General features: G+C 34.9%; 1 protein-coding gene across 2 annotated transcripts in view; it reads right to left on the bottom strand.

Annotated features, from left to right (window-relative positions):
• The window catches only part of LOC113988582 (dystrophin-like), a 463,871-nt gene that overhangs the window by 97,221 nt on the left and 349,385 nt on the right, over positions 1–17,265 (bottom strand). For both annotated transcript variants that reach the window (XM_039382875.1, XM_039382874.1), the window contains exons 12-15: positions 14,524–14,643; positions 6,811–6,912; positions 6,607–6,714; positions 11–190 (exon numbers count right to left, since the gene is read on the bottom strand). In XM_039382875.1, coding sequence (XP_039238809.1) covers positions 11–190; positions 6,607–6,714; positions 6,811–6,912; positions 14,524–14,643 — 510 coding nt within the window. The remainder of the gene's footprint in view (positions 1–10; positions 191–6,606; positions 6,715–6,810; positions 6,913–14,523; positions 14,644–17,265) is intronic.

The raw sequence follows: 17,265 nt of genomic DNA, 5'->3' as shown, positions 1-17,265 counted from the left end.
TTTGACAAACCTGTTTAGAATTGCTCTCCACCTTCTGCACAAGACTATCCCAGCGCTGGGCAAAATTTTCAAGACGACTCTCCAGCTTTTGAGCCACTGCTTTATTTTTCACAGCTACAAGGAGATCTTGACTGAGCAACTTCAGCTTACTCATCATTTGCCTTTTCATTTCTAGATCTCCTTTTAAGATCTGTTAAACAAAGTAACAGAAGGAAGAACAGTAAATTATACACAAAAAAAACCTCCACAAAAAACAAATCCAATAAACTTTGGAAAAAAATCCTAAAGAGAGCATCATAAAGAACTGAAAATGGCTAAGGGCTCCTATACTTCTATGCTGCTGTTACTCTAAAAAATGTTGGCAGAGCTGACGGAGAGGAATGGACACAGTGTACTTCACAAGGCAATATAACGTGGCAGGTAGAGCAACTCTGGACATCACAGCATGCCTCAGGTGGTGACATAAATCAAAAAGCTAAGAGTTGTGTGACACTAATAACCTTAAAACTGCACCAATGTTAACAACTATAGCAACATGTCAAACAATGTTTCTTTAAAGTTTCAATGTACTTTGTTATATATTGCATATTAAAACTTCATGAGGAAAAAAAAATGTTTCCTAGAAAAATAATATTTGACCCCAAACCAGGATTAAAAAAAACCCTCAAAACCTCAAATAAAAAAATAAAATTAATGAGGAGCCCTTGGGAACCCCAGGAGCTCTGCTGAGTGTTCCAAGGACAGGGCCCTGCAGCTGGAGCCCAGGAACTCCTGAGTACAACCTCTGAGCCCTGCAACCTGCCCTACAGCCTGAACCCAGCGATGCTAACAGTCTTCACACCTCTACTGTAGCAAACTGCCAAGGGATCTTGAAATTCCCGAGATCCATACAATCAAACCTGTCTGTGAAGTAGGCTATTCACAGATCCAAGGATCATCCACAGCTCCAGTTCTTAGTTGGGTTTAGTTTTCCAAGCCTCATCTGGTTTACTCCGTTGATTTCCATTCCTTAAGTATTCATTCTCTACACTCTAATCTGTGCTAACCATGGCTAAATTTTGACCTCTCTGTGCAGCTATGGGTTGCATTCTAATCCCCAAGTCATGAAAATGAAAATTAAACAAATGGTTAGACAACAAAATTTAGTCTAGATATAGTTTCCTATAGTAATATCATCCAAAACTGTAATTAAAACTACAGCTCAGTAAAAAAAGAATCATAGTCTTTGTAATTAGTACTCTTTCTATTCAGATGTGGTATGAAGCATCATAATTACTAATGTTAGTTAGAGTTAATACCAAAATTTAAATTGGTATATCCCTAAGAAACAGAAGCTAACTTTATATTCAAGAATCTGTTTATATAGTGGGAGATCTAACAGATGGAGGAAAGTAGACGTAAAACAGTTTATCATCTTAAATTTCAAGCATTGCTATATATGCAAAATATACCTTCTTCGCCTATAGTGTCAGAAAAAGCTCATGTGGAAGCCACCATATACAGTGACTAAAATAATAAAAAAATGGTACCCTGTGAAACACTAGTTAATTCTGAACAGCAATTTTATTTCCAACCTCCCCGGCTCACAACAGCTGCATTATACACCCATGAGCTCAGCATCAATCTAAGATACACCAGGAGCACCAGCAGTCAGGGAAATACTAGAAAGAGAAGGATGCTAAAATTTTCTATGTCAAAGATACTGCTCACTACGACCTAATATGATTTGTGATAGATACAGTGAACCTCCAAAACTATACCAGGGGATTCTATTTTCACATTTCCTTACCAAAAACCTGTCAATGGGCCATAATAACAAAAATATGCTCTATTTTTTTTTTCCGATACAGGAATAGACTAAAAATACCTATGTTCAAGACCTAAACTACTAATACTAGCCACAAAATAAGTAATTTTACAATCTACAAGACAAGAAATGGGAGTTTGCTTTATGAAATTAGTTATCAAATATGTCAGTCATAACTTCTGTCAAGTTCATACTGTAAACCCTGATATTTGAATATTATAAAGTGATTTCCTTATTTGTTGGTAAAGCACTTTTACCATTTTATTGGTCTTAAGATTTTAATTATTACTGTTCTTCTTTTCCTTAAACATCATCAAAAACTTTCTTTGCTCATTGTAATAATCTAACCAGCAACATCCGTTGTAATTTTTCAAGTGCTAAGAGATTTATTCCAGTAAAAAATAGTGTAATAACTAATTTATTCTCTATAATAAGTAAAAAAAAAATTGCATTAGGTGAAGCAGAAGATTTAACTCTATTTTAATGGAACATTTATTATAAATAGAGATATATCTTGCATACCTTTGCAGTAACTCTCAATATTAAAAAAAAAAAAAAAAAAAAAGAAAGATGATCAGCTTCATTTTACAGATTACAAAATGCAGGCACAGGACATAAAAACATTCTATCAAGCCTGTGCAGGACATGAAAACATTCTATCAAGCCTGTGCCATACATGACAGTAAAATTTCACCCCAGTTCTACATTCTCAGTTTATCACATCTTCCAGCTTAGTCCATGCCCTGTTTCACCCTTTGTCTTGTGTAAGAATTCAAAGACAATTATAATGTCAGTGAATAATGGTGGGTGGAAAAATTAAGTTCTTTTAAGGAAACATTTTTAGAACTAGAGTAACTACCCACCAACATCAGGAAAAAAAAAACAACAAAAAAGGACAAACGTCAATCTTAATATATGCAAAAAGTAGTAAAGACTAAACAGTTTTTCTGACCTTTAGACTAAGAATATCCCAGAAGGGAGTTAATGACAAAGAAGACAAATTTTCACATACAAATACTGAATAAATCCTTTGAAACAAACCACTGGAGATTAGTAAAACATAAAATTTTCTTGGGAAAACCAATTTTATCTGAACAAAAATTCTTACAGCTATTACACATCCAGTACATAAATTAAGAAGAAATCTAACTGACTTGATATCAATTTTATCACAATGCTAGAACTGAGTGAATTGCTACACTGTTCAAAATATATTTATTCTAATAACAACGAAAAGGTAACTACTAATGCCAAGGGGAAAAGGAGGCAGCATCTGTACTGGGTTTACATGGCAAGATTTTGGCAGCAGGGGAGCTGCAAGGTTCGCTTCTTTGAGAAGACACCAGGAGCTGCCCCTGTGATGGATAAAAGCAGTTTCAGAAGGCTCCAAAACAGACCCACCACTGCCCAAAGCTGAGCCCATCAGTAACTCTGACAGCGTCTCTGTGGTAAAATCATTAAGAAAGGGTAAAAATGCTGTGCAGCAGCTGCAGGAGAGAGGAGTGAGAAAAACATGAAACAGCTCTGCAGACACTGAGGCCAGAGAAGGAGGAGGTGCTCTAGGCACCGGAGCAGAGATCTGCCTGCAGCCCACAGTGCAGACCACCGTGAGGCAGCTGTGCCCCTGCACCCCATGGAGTTCCATGGCAGATCCACCTGCAGCCAGGGGAGGACCCCATGCCGGAGCAGGTGGATGTGCTCTGAAGGAAGCTGTGACCCTGTGGAGAGCCCACACTGGAGCAGGTTCCAGTTTGGGGACATTATTGTGATGAGAGTCATTTTTTTTTTTCATACTGTGAACAGCATCTCAACAGACCTATTTCACTTCAGTCACTTCAGAATGCTTAGGGCCTTGTAGGAGAGCTGTAGAATTTCAAATCAACAGTCATAACGCTAAATAATTTAATAAAATACCTTCAGAAATTTTCTTTCAGGCTTAAAGAGATTGGCTAAAGAAAAAGACCTTAATCTTGCCAAGTTCTACATATAAGAGGGGCAATAAAAAGAGACTGGAAGTTCTTATGCCATACCATAATATCAAACTTAAAATTCTTAAGGTCATACAGGAAAAAGTAATGCTGTAATTTCTTGCTGGAAATGATTAAACAGTTGATGGACAAAACTATCATATCACTAAGAATATAAACATTTTCATATTATTGAAAGAATATATTTTCACTGCCTCGTAGACTAACTTTTATAATTCATGAAGAAGCTGGCCTAGTTATAACAGTGATTCTTAGTGACAGTTTCTTCTTCACTACATTCAAACACACGTCTACGCCCAAAATAAACTACACCAAAAGATGGGCCTGATGTGCATGTCAGCGTCAGGAAAGCAGGATCCCATTTTTCCTTATTTCTAAAAGCCAGTCCAAGAGCAGAAGAATATATTCTGTGAAAAAAAATTTCATGTGGGCCATGCACAAATTCCCCGTGATTCAGACAAGAATAAAATAGCAAATCTTCATATACAAAACTCCTGACAATTTGGCATTGTGTGAATGTAAAAATACATATTCACTGGAATTTGGAGATGACTGCTACTGACAGAGGAACTCCAAAGTAAACAATGTTTTTCTGCTACAAATCAGACACAGGAGAGGCAGTGTTCCTCCAGCATACCACCAACATTTACACAGCTAAACTATTGCATTATGAGTCAGCTGTTCGTAAAAAAATCAAGGTCACATGTGTAAAAAAGATTAAGTCGGTATCAATAAACCCACCTGTTCTGTTAAGGATGACATAATTCTTGTTGAGGTTCAGGGCAATGGAGAAATCACTTTATTTACTCTGTTTTTCATTCAGTTGCACGGAAGACCACAATGATTTAATGACAATAATGCTTAACAATTTAAGCTGGCACAATAATTTTAACTTCATAAAAGTCCGTACTTATTTCATTAATCAAATTTATGAAAATACTACTCAAGTGTTTCCCTCTTAACATTGTGTTTTCAAGTAATTCTGAAAGGTATCCAAAGTTGTTCTAGCCTTGACTCTTGTAAACCATTAATAGTCTTCTACTTCACAATTTGAGATAAACATTTCAACCCTCAGTACCTATGTCCTCTAGCAATTTACTGAATAAATTTGAATTCCTTTTAATACATTTTTCTTCATGAAGCTGCTCTAAAGCATCCTGAGTTGCCTCTAATTTGTTATGCATTAGTAAAAGCCTGGCTTGAGGTCAACTTTGAGACTGCTTACATGTTAGATTCCTAGAATTTCCAAGAAGTATATACACCAAGGCAACAACTGACTACTTTCTAAACTTTCTTTAGAAAGAAGCTTACTTAATCCTAAGTAATCTTTAATCAAAATTCACATCTGGACTTCTAAATGCATATTTTTATTAATCCTTAAAGAGTTGCAGAAGGAAAAAGAAGGGAGGGGGAAAAGATTATATATACTACAGGTAGTAGTATAATTACAGTGTCTTAAGATTACGCTAAAAGTCAATCTTTTGGGTCTTGACTTTTGGAGAAAAAAAATCAACAAATAATAACTACTTAGTCATTCTACTTAGTCATTCTATGAATCAATCATTTACTGCGAATTCTGGACCAGACAGAATGTAGTTAGAAATTAAATACTCAATCTATAAGATTACTCTATTAAAAATTTATACATTTGTATATGAGAGAATAAAATAGAGTAAATTTTAAAAATATCACTTAAACTTCAAAAACATCACGGTATTTTTATTGACCCAAAGCCCAAGTGTTTCTGCTTATAATACAGAATGATGAGAAAGACATAAATCCTAAATTAATTTTTGAAAATCTAAGTTTGAGCCTTAGATATACATAATCAAGATAGGTATAGTCAATTATAATACATAATTAATTATTAATAACTCTATTAACATAATTATTATTAACAAACAATTAATAATAGGTCATTAATAATAAATGGAGAATTCTTCATTCCTTAAAAATTCTAGTAGGCTGTAAAAACAAGTCTTGAAATAATGTCTAGGATACTCCTCTCCCCCCATTTGAAAAAAAAAACAATAATATTTCTGTTTGAACAGAAGTTTATCAATTATGTTTCTTTTTAAAGCAATAATAATTTACCTATTTTAACCAAAGCTTTGACATGACTGTTTCCTTTCCTATAAGTGCACAGACATTCATCATTACATGCAAAAATAGCACATATCATATAATTTTCTTTACAAATGTCTTACTGCTATAAAACCATTGGCAAGTCTAAGCTGTGACAAGTTTTTCACCTCTACAAGCACAGCATCTTTCTAAGCCAGTCAGACTTATATTCCCTCCAGAAAGGGAGGGACGTTGAGGACTAGATTTCTGATGTTGAGGTCTAGTTGTGAAGTAATACTAATTTAAACATCTCACAACTTCAAGCCTTTAGTTTTTTCAAGTTCAAGGAACGTATAACAGGGTTTGTTTCATGATAAGTACTTACTCATGCATATGTCTTTGCACATATGCACATATACTCCATCTCACACACAACATATACACCAACAGTATCAACAAAGAAACTTTCAGTATAAAAGTATACATCTTTTTAAGACACCCAGATTCTATTTTAGTTCATAAGATTTTGACTTAAGAGGCAATCAAGAAAAACATCTGTATGTGTTGGTTCCCTCATTAACAAGGCTATGGACCAACCTATTCCATCCACAAGAGTCAATGTCCACTCCCATAGCATGAAACAGCTGTTCCGTTAAACCATATGGTCTGAGAGTGGGATAAAGCCAAGTGCATTCACAGTCAGATTAAGAAAGTTGAATATAAAATAGAAGAACAAAAAATACATACAGCTAATTTGCTTAGATTGGTCAGCATTTCATTTTGATCTTCAAAGCCAGTTGTACGAATTTTGGTCACAGCATCCTCTTTCTCAGTAAGCCACGCATCAAAAAGGCACTGAAATTCAATTGGAGAGAAAAAGCTTCAGTCAGGCCTTTCTTAGTGCAATATTTTGAAGAACATTCCAATTTATAACTGCAAAAAACTACTCACCTGCTCTTCTGCAAAATGCTGCCATTTACGAAGAATATCTTGCAGAAGGACCCATCGGTCTTCTGTCCATCTGCAGATTACTGCCCATCGTTTTCCAAAGTGCTAGAAAGAAACACAAAAGAAAAGTTTGCATTGGTTTATTTTTTTTTCCCCTAAGCAAGGCAAACTCTTCATTTTTTTTTAAGAAAACACTTTCCTAATTCATTTTTTTTTACTCTTATGCCCTTAAAATATGTTGCATATCAAAGTGAAATGGATCTTCGCACTATTTAAAAAAAAAACATAGTGGAGAGAATAGGAAAACAATAGATCCTAAATGAGAGTGTTTTCACACTAATCCACAGACACAGTTTTCTATTAAGTCTCTAGTACCACACTTCCACTCTGTTTTAAAACTTTATGATGCCCAAAACATAACAACTTGAAACATGATTATGATGGTTCAAAGATGTGGTCAAAGCAAAAAAGTATTTGGTTTTTAAGTTGCACCATCAGTGCAGTTGATCAAAGTTCCTACCTCTTTTACAATATTGCAGTGGAGAACCCCCCAACTTATAGGCTAAAACACCAGCACACCATCACTCAGGTTCCCCAGGTATTTGTAGCATATGCTAAGATCTTGCTTTATGGTGAACTTGCCACTGGCTGCCGCATGAGAGGAGCCCCGAAGAAAAGACACAAGGACTCCCTGAAACAACATCTCAGCCTTGGCCATATTGATCACCATAACTGGTCTACTCTGGCCTCCAATCGGGAGGCCTGGAGACACACCATCTATAACGCAGCTGTCTCCTTTGAGAACACACGCAGGATCACCCTCGAGGAGAAAAGGCAACGCAGAAAGAACCGTGTCTTGCAGAATACACCATCTAAGGAGTGCCTTTTGCCATCGGATATGTCTGTCTCGTATTGGCCTCATAAGTCACCAACGTGCCTGTAACAAATGTGGATAGAGCCTTCCCAAATCTTCGTTCGTGAAGCCCAGCCATGATGACATTTTAAAATTACACAAAACACTACCTTCTTCTCTCTCCTTTATTTTAGTTGAAATCAAACATTATTACTTCCTTTTAAATTCCTACTAGCCTTTATTAAATGATGCTTAAGTTGAAGGAGGACATATAATACTGCTGTGATAGAGCAACAGGATATGAAACATTTATTGCAATGATTTACAATGACTTAATTTCCCCTGAGCATCATATGCAAATTATTCATCTGCTTCCCCAAAAGAAACAAACAAACAAAAAACAACAAAAACCCCCCCTTATAAAATCTGAAAGATATTCTATACTACTGCATACTTATTTTTTCATCTACTTCAAAAGGACATCCGGACAAAAGGATAATATTTTCTTCCTTATTTATTATTTATTTAATCACTTTATGATTCTTATGGGTCCCTTATAACTTGAGATATTATATGATTCTATACTTTTCATATTTACATATTTTCCATAAAGACTATAATTTTATTTTGGCAGAAATGCAGCATCAAAGTGGTGGATTTTTAAAACTAACTACTATTTTCTACCAGTAACAAAACATTTTATTTTTACTTTCTAGAAAATGAAAGGTAAAATTTCAGAAAGCCAATTTAATTTGCTTTAAAAATTTTACGTCAAAATAAAAAGTCAGCAGATACAACATTTTTATTGAGTGGACACTAAAACCATATTTCAGACTAAACAGTCAGCTGCCATGCCATCGAGTAATATCATATTAGATATTGTCTCAATTTAGAAAAATGAAAACTATCTCCAATCAACTAGCAAAATAACGTTAATTTAAAAACACGTTAATTCTTAAACAGATCAAATATATTTCACAGTAATAGATAACTCTTCCTTTTCAGTCAGTTACTGCATAAATACAAAGTAGATTTTGAGCAAGTTGTTTTGTCTTTTCTAGTCTTAATATTGGCATCACACTTCTGGTATATTTTTGAAATTCTGGATGGATTTACCTAATGAACAAATCACTTTTTTTCCTAATTATATCCAGACAGAACCAAGCTATTTTGCAAATCTAAGATTGTGATTTCACATTAAAATCACATAATTTTAATGTTAGTGTTTGCTTTCCGTTAAACATAATGTGATCAAAGATCACTAATTCAAACAAACACAAAAAAGTTCAGGTTTTGAATGTGAATATTTCATGAAGCTAATTTCAATACTAACAGAAACAAATACTTGCTGATGAAATTTATGGTCTCAACTTATCAGGAAATAGAGTAGAACACATTTTATTCATTTATTTTACCCATTCATTATTAAATAAAATTGAAAAAATTTATGACGGAGAACAGTGCAGGAAATTATTCAGACAGCTACTCTAAGTTGTCCTTTTTTAATTATTTTTTTTCCTTCTATAAAAATGTCACGATTTTATAAAGAGTATTTATCAGCCTCACAGGTTAAATTATATGTATACCATAACATCTAATGTCTTTTCTGAAAAAAATATACTTTGACTTATTTCATTGATTTGAATACCTAAAGGTCTTAATGTAACAAAATGATGTATTACATTTAGTTTTATTTGTCCTGAATCTGACTTGATTTCCAGTTTAGCTCAAGACAGCCTCAACATTTCCTTCCTCCTTTTTCTCCAAGCCCAGAAGACAACTTAAGAGATAGATCTCCAATATCTAGCACTTGTTTAGTTTTTCATATTCAACCAATCTTTTTTAACTTGCTAATTTTAAGCTCAAAAATCATAACCATATCCTTCCTCATAGCTAATTTATAAAAATTCTCATACCTGAGTAATTTTTAAATATCTCACTTTCAAGCAGCTGACTTCTGTTAACAATCTGCATGAAAAATATAATTTGCTCTCAACATCTGCACTAATATCTTCATCAACTTGCCTTTATTGCTATGATATACCTTGAAAAATAATTTTTTTATTATCTAGAAAACACCAAAGCCTCAAGAGTATAAGATCGAATATGTGACTCTGCATTTACTTTAATTGATGAGCATGGCAAAAAAGGTCTTCCTGAGTCAATACAAAATACTACTGTCAGAATATGATTTCAAAGCCACAAAACATTTTTTTTGGTCTCAATAATTTGACAAGATCTTTTATTTTAATTAAGTAAAATGACCACTGATAAAAGTTTTGATATTGTGACCTGCCTTAGAGCTGATTTTTCTCATGAGAGGTCTTAACAACCATCAGATCAAGACACACTGTTTAGTTGAAGAGGTTTAAGACATGAAGTTTCAAGTCTGAAATATCAAGTCAGGACTGTCTATTTATCAAGTAGCATTTGACTGCTAAATCATATGGTGCTCAACTTTAACTCCCTCTTGACATCAAATAGTAGTCAATGCTGCAAGTGGCCTGTGTGATGCCCAGGAACTCAGACTGCACACAAATGTTTTGTTCCCGAAACCTGGGAAAACAAATCTCCAGAGAAACTGACTGAATCCAGACTAACAAGTAAAATGTCCTCCTGCTCCCTTGAAAGGCCTCTTTTTACAACCCTAACAAATTTTCAGAGAAATCTGCGTGCAAAAGAAACTTTTTTTCCTACTGAGAGGTCTCTGAAAGAACATTCGTTATGACTACAAAAAGCAGCAGAAGAAATATTTCTAGTCTGCTAAATGGTCAAAGTAAGGAAGCACGAGAACAGGAGAAAACGAATAAAACCAACACAACTCTTGGGAATGCTGGAGTGAATGTATAAAAAGTCAAATAATATACTTCAAGCCTGCAACTAAGAGTTTTTTGAAAGATGCTCTTCAAATCAGGTACGGCTATCCACTTTTTAAGTAATGAGAAGTGGAAATATGTTTTTGCCTATATCCAAAAATAATTATTTAAAAGAGAATATTTGGCCCATTCATAGAATTTCTACCATGCAGCAATAAGCCATGTGTGTAGTTCTGAAATGCCTGTACACCAACACATGCAGTGTGAGAAACAAACAGGATGAACTGGAGGCACTGGTCAGGTCCCACGGCTGTGATATCGTTGGTAATAGTGAGACGTGGTGGAAGGAGTCCCATGGTTGGAGTTCTGGGATGGAGAACTATAGACTGTTCAGAAGGGATAGGCAGGCCAGGTGAGGTTTAAGAGGTTGGATTGCACAGCCCTTGCACTTAGTGATGATGTGCTGGACACCCTCTGGGTGAGGATTGAGGGGAAGGAAAAAATGATGCGGTAGTGGGTATATACCACTCATGGCCCAGCCAGGATGGGTTATTCTATAGGTAATTAAGAGAAATTTCTGGATCAGTAGCCCTCATCCTTATGTGGGATTTCAACTTCCCAGGCATGAGCAGGTCTTGGAAATCCCTAAAGTTTGTAGGAGATAACTTCTTGTCATAGATATTCAGTGAACCAACTGAAATACTCTATTCATTCTTTAACATTTCTCACTTATTTTGCTGTATTTTTACAAGAACTACCCATACATCATCTTTATTTAAAGGATAGTACTCTGAATAATATGAATATGTAATTGTGTAAATTAAACTCTCAGCTCCTTTCCCTCAGCAGGGGAATAAGCCATCAAGTAGTATATGATACACTTAATGCAGATCTCTTTCTAGCACAGACCCTGACCCCTGGAGCCTGGGGAAGCCTCCAATTTGAGCTAGTCCACAAGAGTCCTTAAGGGACCTGCTGTCTGCTGGGTATAATTAGAGGAAAAAATCTCCCTGCATTCATGGCTTCTGTACGTTATCCAGCCATTTCTCTGCGCTGAAGATAATTTCCCATATTTTTCCTATGGAAATGAGTCAGATTACAGCAACAGATTTGCTAGTACAGTCCTTTGATTATGCAGCACTAAATACAGATTTGAGTCTTACTTAGCAGCTACCTTGGTAAATCTTTGGATTGAATTTAATTGGGATCTCAGAGTTATAAGCCTAAATAGTCAGTTCTCAGTAGCAGCATAAACAGAGCCTCTCAACTTGTCACATACTGATATATTAAGTAAGCAATGTAATGTAAAAGTAGTTTTAATATTCACGCTCACCTAGACTAGCTGCAGTCTCTCAAAGTACCTTGGGGCGACAGCTGTTTGTAACAGAAGCACTGCAACTGTGTTTTATTTTTCCAAGCAAGGTTAAATTTTCTATGCATAATTTTTTTCAGGGGGCACTTCTGGCTTCTATGCTATTAACTGCCTCTTAAATAGATATTTTTTTGCATATGTAATAAAACTTAAGAACTTCTATACAGTACATTTGAGGTCAGTATAGATTCTTGTCATCCTTTTTGAGACTTAAAATCTCTAAAAGTTCATTTTAGGTTTTAAACATTTTCTTATAGAGACACTTGCAAAAATATATATATTTATATATATGAAAATACTTCAGGAATCACCATCTCAAAAAGAAAGGTATAACTGAATTACACCTGCTTGGAAAATGCATCTTTGACTATTACATGGAAATAACTATTCACTTTCTTCCAAATCTGATCCTGACCAGTATCTCAGTGAGCCAGCCTTATTAAGCTCTTTTGTCTGACAGTGCATGCTCTTGTTTTGTTCTGCTTTTACAAATCAGATACATAATCAAGCTTTGAACTTTGCTCCATTGTGCTTTTTGTCAAACCCTCTAATGGTCGTGCCTGCCAACACGTTCTATCTTCTGTGCTTATATTCAGATTGCAAGTGATAAGAAAAAAAGAATTCCAAACAGTTTCTGTACACAAAAAAAGAGGTGTAATATTTTGCTAGGAAAGTAGGTGGTCTATGGTAAGTCAGTTCTCCTGGGCATTATAATATGACAGTTTCCACACCTCCCTAACACTCCAAACCCCACAGTTTTATATCTGTATTTGGGTTTTACTAACATCTACAATCTTGATACATATTCTTTGACTTCCAGAGCAATGAGATTATCGGGCTTTTCTCTAAGATTCTTCTGTAAGACAGTGTGATTCAAGGAGGGGACACACCAGCAGATGGACTGTCACACACCACCCCACGCTCTGCTCAGAGGAGGCATGTGCTGCAGATGAGGGGCCTCAGCAATTTTCTTGCCAGCATCTTTCAAGGAATATACTTTTTCAAAGACAGGAACAACTGGGCACGCTTCATCCCAATATTAGATGCCTTCTCCACTATTACAGTTACAAATGGTGTATTTCCACTGTGTTCCATTTACACTCATCATTCATTACATTTCTTTAAGGTATTGCAGTAATGTCTGAGTTCCATTTCAGGTTGTATTGTAATCTGGGTCAGCTGTAGAAGTTCCACAGCATAATAATGGTACCTTTGCAACCATGGTAATAATAGGTGATGCAGTTGTGTCACATGATGTGCTCTTAACTCTTCAGATGTCTTTCTGAAGTTGTGGAATTAGATTAAATATCTAATAATCCACTAACCTTTCATTTGTATTTCACACAATTAAAAATTCTCATTTGTACATCATTTAATTCATGAAGTGCCATAAATATCAAATACCACCTGTAATTTTCTTTTTTCTTTTTTTTTTTTTTTTTGTTGTACTTTACTCCAGGTCTTTGTGCAAGAACATACTGTTTGCCAGCATTCAAGACATTTTACATGTTTAGCTTAGCTTCTGGAGCCATGTTCTTGCGAGAGATTTGTTTTATTCCACTGAACAGTATACAAGGAGCTGGCAAGAAATTTTGGAAGGTTAAGAATATCTTGAGCAGGTACACCAAAGTTCTAACACTTAAGGTGAAGTTAAAAGGAAGTAATAATTATGGATCAGTAGAGGCTGCATTGTTACCTTGGCTGGGTTGTGTATCCAAATTAGCCAGATTTAAGATAGCACACATATCTATCTGTGCTACAGCTTTACCTTCCTGCTGAATGTATTGATAACTTCTCTAGAGAAAGCTTGGGTTCTAATGACTCAAAAACCACAACATTTTTATTTTCCTGGGTAATGAGGCAAAATAAAGGAAAAGCACTTTCTCCTTTCTGAAGGACAAAAATAGAAGAAATCTTGGTTGCAGCACTGTGATTCCTCTTGAGCAGTGTCCCTGAAGATCTGACCACCAACACAAGAGAACCCTCCCTCAATGCATCTCAACATTAATTATCCATTTAATTTCATTCAGAAGTTACAGTAAGAGCATTGAAATAAAAATAATACAGTAATACCAACTTTTTAAAGATGCAAGTGAAGTACTGAACTTTTATTATAAGCAAGTTAATATTTAAATTTTCAGAATATCTTTCTAGGTTTATCACAAATGTATCTCCAATGTGTCATTCTTTTAAAGATAATCAATTAATTGTATTTAGAAAATAAAATATATGGAAGGTTTTCTCTGTTTTTAGGCTTTGGGCCAAAATGCAGTTTAGAATAGATTTGGATTGTACAGGTGTTGCTGGTAATTTCTAAATTCTCCCTATTCCAGTCCTCTAGAAAGTCTTCTCATAAGAAATTCAAATGACAAACTATTGTAAAAAACATAAATACTGAAAAGGATGTACACTAAAACAGAGAAATGAAACTAAGAACTGGTTGAGATTGTTCCCTGCATTTCCTAAGAAACATGTCCATGAGAAAAGTAATGGGAAGTAAATTATGACTTTCCCAAAACAAGTGTTTTAGAAAAACCAGAATAATATTAATATTTCTTGATAACCATTAATTGTCTAAAAATTATGGTTCTGTACACATTCACTATTTGGTTTTGCTTATTTTTAAAATTTCTTATTTCAAGTTTTTGAGACAAGTCTTGTTATTTAGTCATTACCTGAAGCTGCTCTTCCAGTGCAGCAGTAGCTCTGTCTCCACTGTTCTCATCAACCACCACTACCATATGGGTTAGAGAATTCACCTTGACTTGTTCCTGTTCCAGATCTTCTTGAAATGCCTATAATTGAAGGATATGTGTTAGAAAATGTGCTCCAAAGTAAGAAAATACTGCGTATTAAAACCCAAATGTGCATTTTTAACTTCCAATTGTTAACCACTCTTTTACATTACTGGGTTCTGTGTTGTGTAAATAAAACTTGACAGAACCCCTCATACCACTCCCCTGAAAAAAGCCCGAGGTATCCAGGTCTGTATCTTGCCTGACACTTTTTAGGTGTCTCTAGCTTCAAATCAACAAAAGAATGTGGGAAATCAAGCTCCTGGATTACAGCCTGAATACTTAGCTGAGTGCATCCTAGGAATTAGTACATATATAGTGTGATAGTTACAGTCTGAAAAATAACATGGCTAACTACATTTGCCTTGTCATAATAGAAATTTTGGCTGTATTACAAACTATGTTGAATTTCACCATGTCATTGTTTTCCGCTGCTTTTTCAAGTAGAGTAGCTCACTTAGGTATGAAAAGTAAGCCCTTTCTGAAGATAAGATCATGCATTCTAAACCTCTTTGGTAAAACATCTTAATTTTATTTGAATGTTAAAAATTAAAAAAAAAATGTGGTTATAAGCAAGAGGAAAGGAATTCACAGACTATTTTGTTTTTAAGGTGTACATTTCTTACCACATATTTCAGAGTTAATTTCTTCATGGGCATAGCCTTTGAGGCAATATAAGAATCCTCCTTTTTCTGACTTTCATGCCTGTGATTACCATTTTCTTCAGAGAGCTAGACTATAAAACAATTCTCAAGGACTGTGAAGCACTCATAATTGTTAAGAGTCATCCCTGGAATTTAGACTTCTCAACATTTTATGACCCAGCACTTGATCAAGGAAGAGCACTAATGGATCAGAGTGTATAACACAGCTCGCTTCCCCCAGGTTTAATCCCCTGTTTAAGCCATACAACAATAAATACATTGCAAGCCTACAGCAAGAGACAAGGTGACTTTTATTTCCTGGTTAGTCAGTATCTGACAGATGGCATCCCAGAAGAAAACCAGAGTTAGCAACGCTCTGCAAGCGCAGGAGTGGATGGCACTTTGGAAGTGGGAGTCACACACATCGTGAAAGACTTGAGAAGTCATGGAACAGATGAACCAGAAAGGTGAGTCATTACCTAATCCTCAGACAGATTCAATTTACCCTGAGGTAAAGGACTGTTTTTATAACCCAAGTGTCTATTTTTACCATGAAATTAATTGGTGAAAATTGTTTGTATTCAGGATCTTGTTGAAACAGGAATTTACGAAGGGCAATCTCAAGGCTAGAGCAAACTCTGTTCAAATAATTTAAATTGAAATTTCTAACAAGTTCTTCTGAGCTTGTCAGAGAGAAAGCAAATTTTCAGGGACTTTAAAAGTAGGATGGACATGAATGTTGATTCATGGAGATAGCAACAACAGAAACTCATAAAACTCCACACTTCTTTTAATTCCTATCTATCAGACAAAAACTTACACAACTCCAACTTCATGTAGTTGAAAGCGAATAAAAATATCTACCTAGGTCATCCAAGTACCCAAAGACAAATCCACTCCTATTTGAACACTTAGGAAGTATCTCATTTTACATTTTCAATTAATTTGAAGTACTAAAAATCCTAGCATTAAAAAGTGTTGATGTTTCTGGAAATTTAATGAAATTTTAAAATCTATTAACTATAAATTGTATAATAATAATTTGGAATAAGAAAATCAGTTCAATTTAAAGCACACTTTTTCTTAATTAACACATTTCCAATACAATATTTGACTTAGTTCAATAGTCCTCAGACTTTTATTGAAAAGTAGCTTTCTCCCTTTATAGAATTATAAGGAAGGGACAGTTGCAACAGGAGAAAAAATACATAAAATACTACTGCAAAAAACCAATAGTTCTTTACTGAAATGTTTAACTACAATTCCAAAATATATTGACTACGACAGACTTCTTTCTCACCAGAACTCTGTGCCTCGCTAATGACATAAAATCTTCTAGAGCTCACCACTAATTCAGCCCATTCAGAAAATTTTCAGTACTGTCAAAATATTAAGCTCACATATTTCTGAACTAAGCAGCATGCTGAAAAGTGTGAAAGAATGTTGTGTTCTTTGTCTGGTCTGAGTGTTGGGTACCATTCCCAATACACATTACTAAATGATTTTTTTTTTTTTTTTAGTTATAGGGACCCAGCAGAGAAACTCAAGTGTCAGTCAAACAAGAATGCAAGACCAATATTTTTTGACAATATTGAGAAAAAAGTAGAATAAAGAAATCAGCTGTATGGAAGTCATAAATCAAAGGGGGATACATAACATGAAATCAACAGAGTGAAAAGTAGCTACTAATGAACAGGTAAAGAGGGGAAGTCAAAATTATAAAGGTAAAGAGGAAACAGAGACAGGATAACAACAAACCAAACCTGTCACCTTTGCTGAAGTCTGTTTCATTTGAAACCATCATTGCCTTTTAAATCTTCTAACTTTTGGGTCCTCCTATTAATTTGCAAAACATTGTTTCTGGTACATCCAGAGACAGGTGAGAGTCAGAGGAAATATTAAGGGTGTTGGGTTTTGCTTTTCTGTTTGCTTATTTAGTAATGAAGCAATATCTGTGCTACTAAAATTCCATTGTTTT

This window comes from Pipra filicauda, unplaced genomic scaffold (assembly GCF_003945595.2).
Source record: "Pipra filicauda isolate LSUMZ 115617 unplaced genomic scaffold, ASM394559v2 scaffold288_size945232_pilon, whole genome shotgun sequence".
NCBI lineage: Eukaryota > Metazoa > Chordata > Aves > Passeriformes > Pipridae > Pipra > Pipra filicauda.
This window is presented reverse-complemented; position numbering and strand designations above follow the sequence as displayed.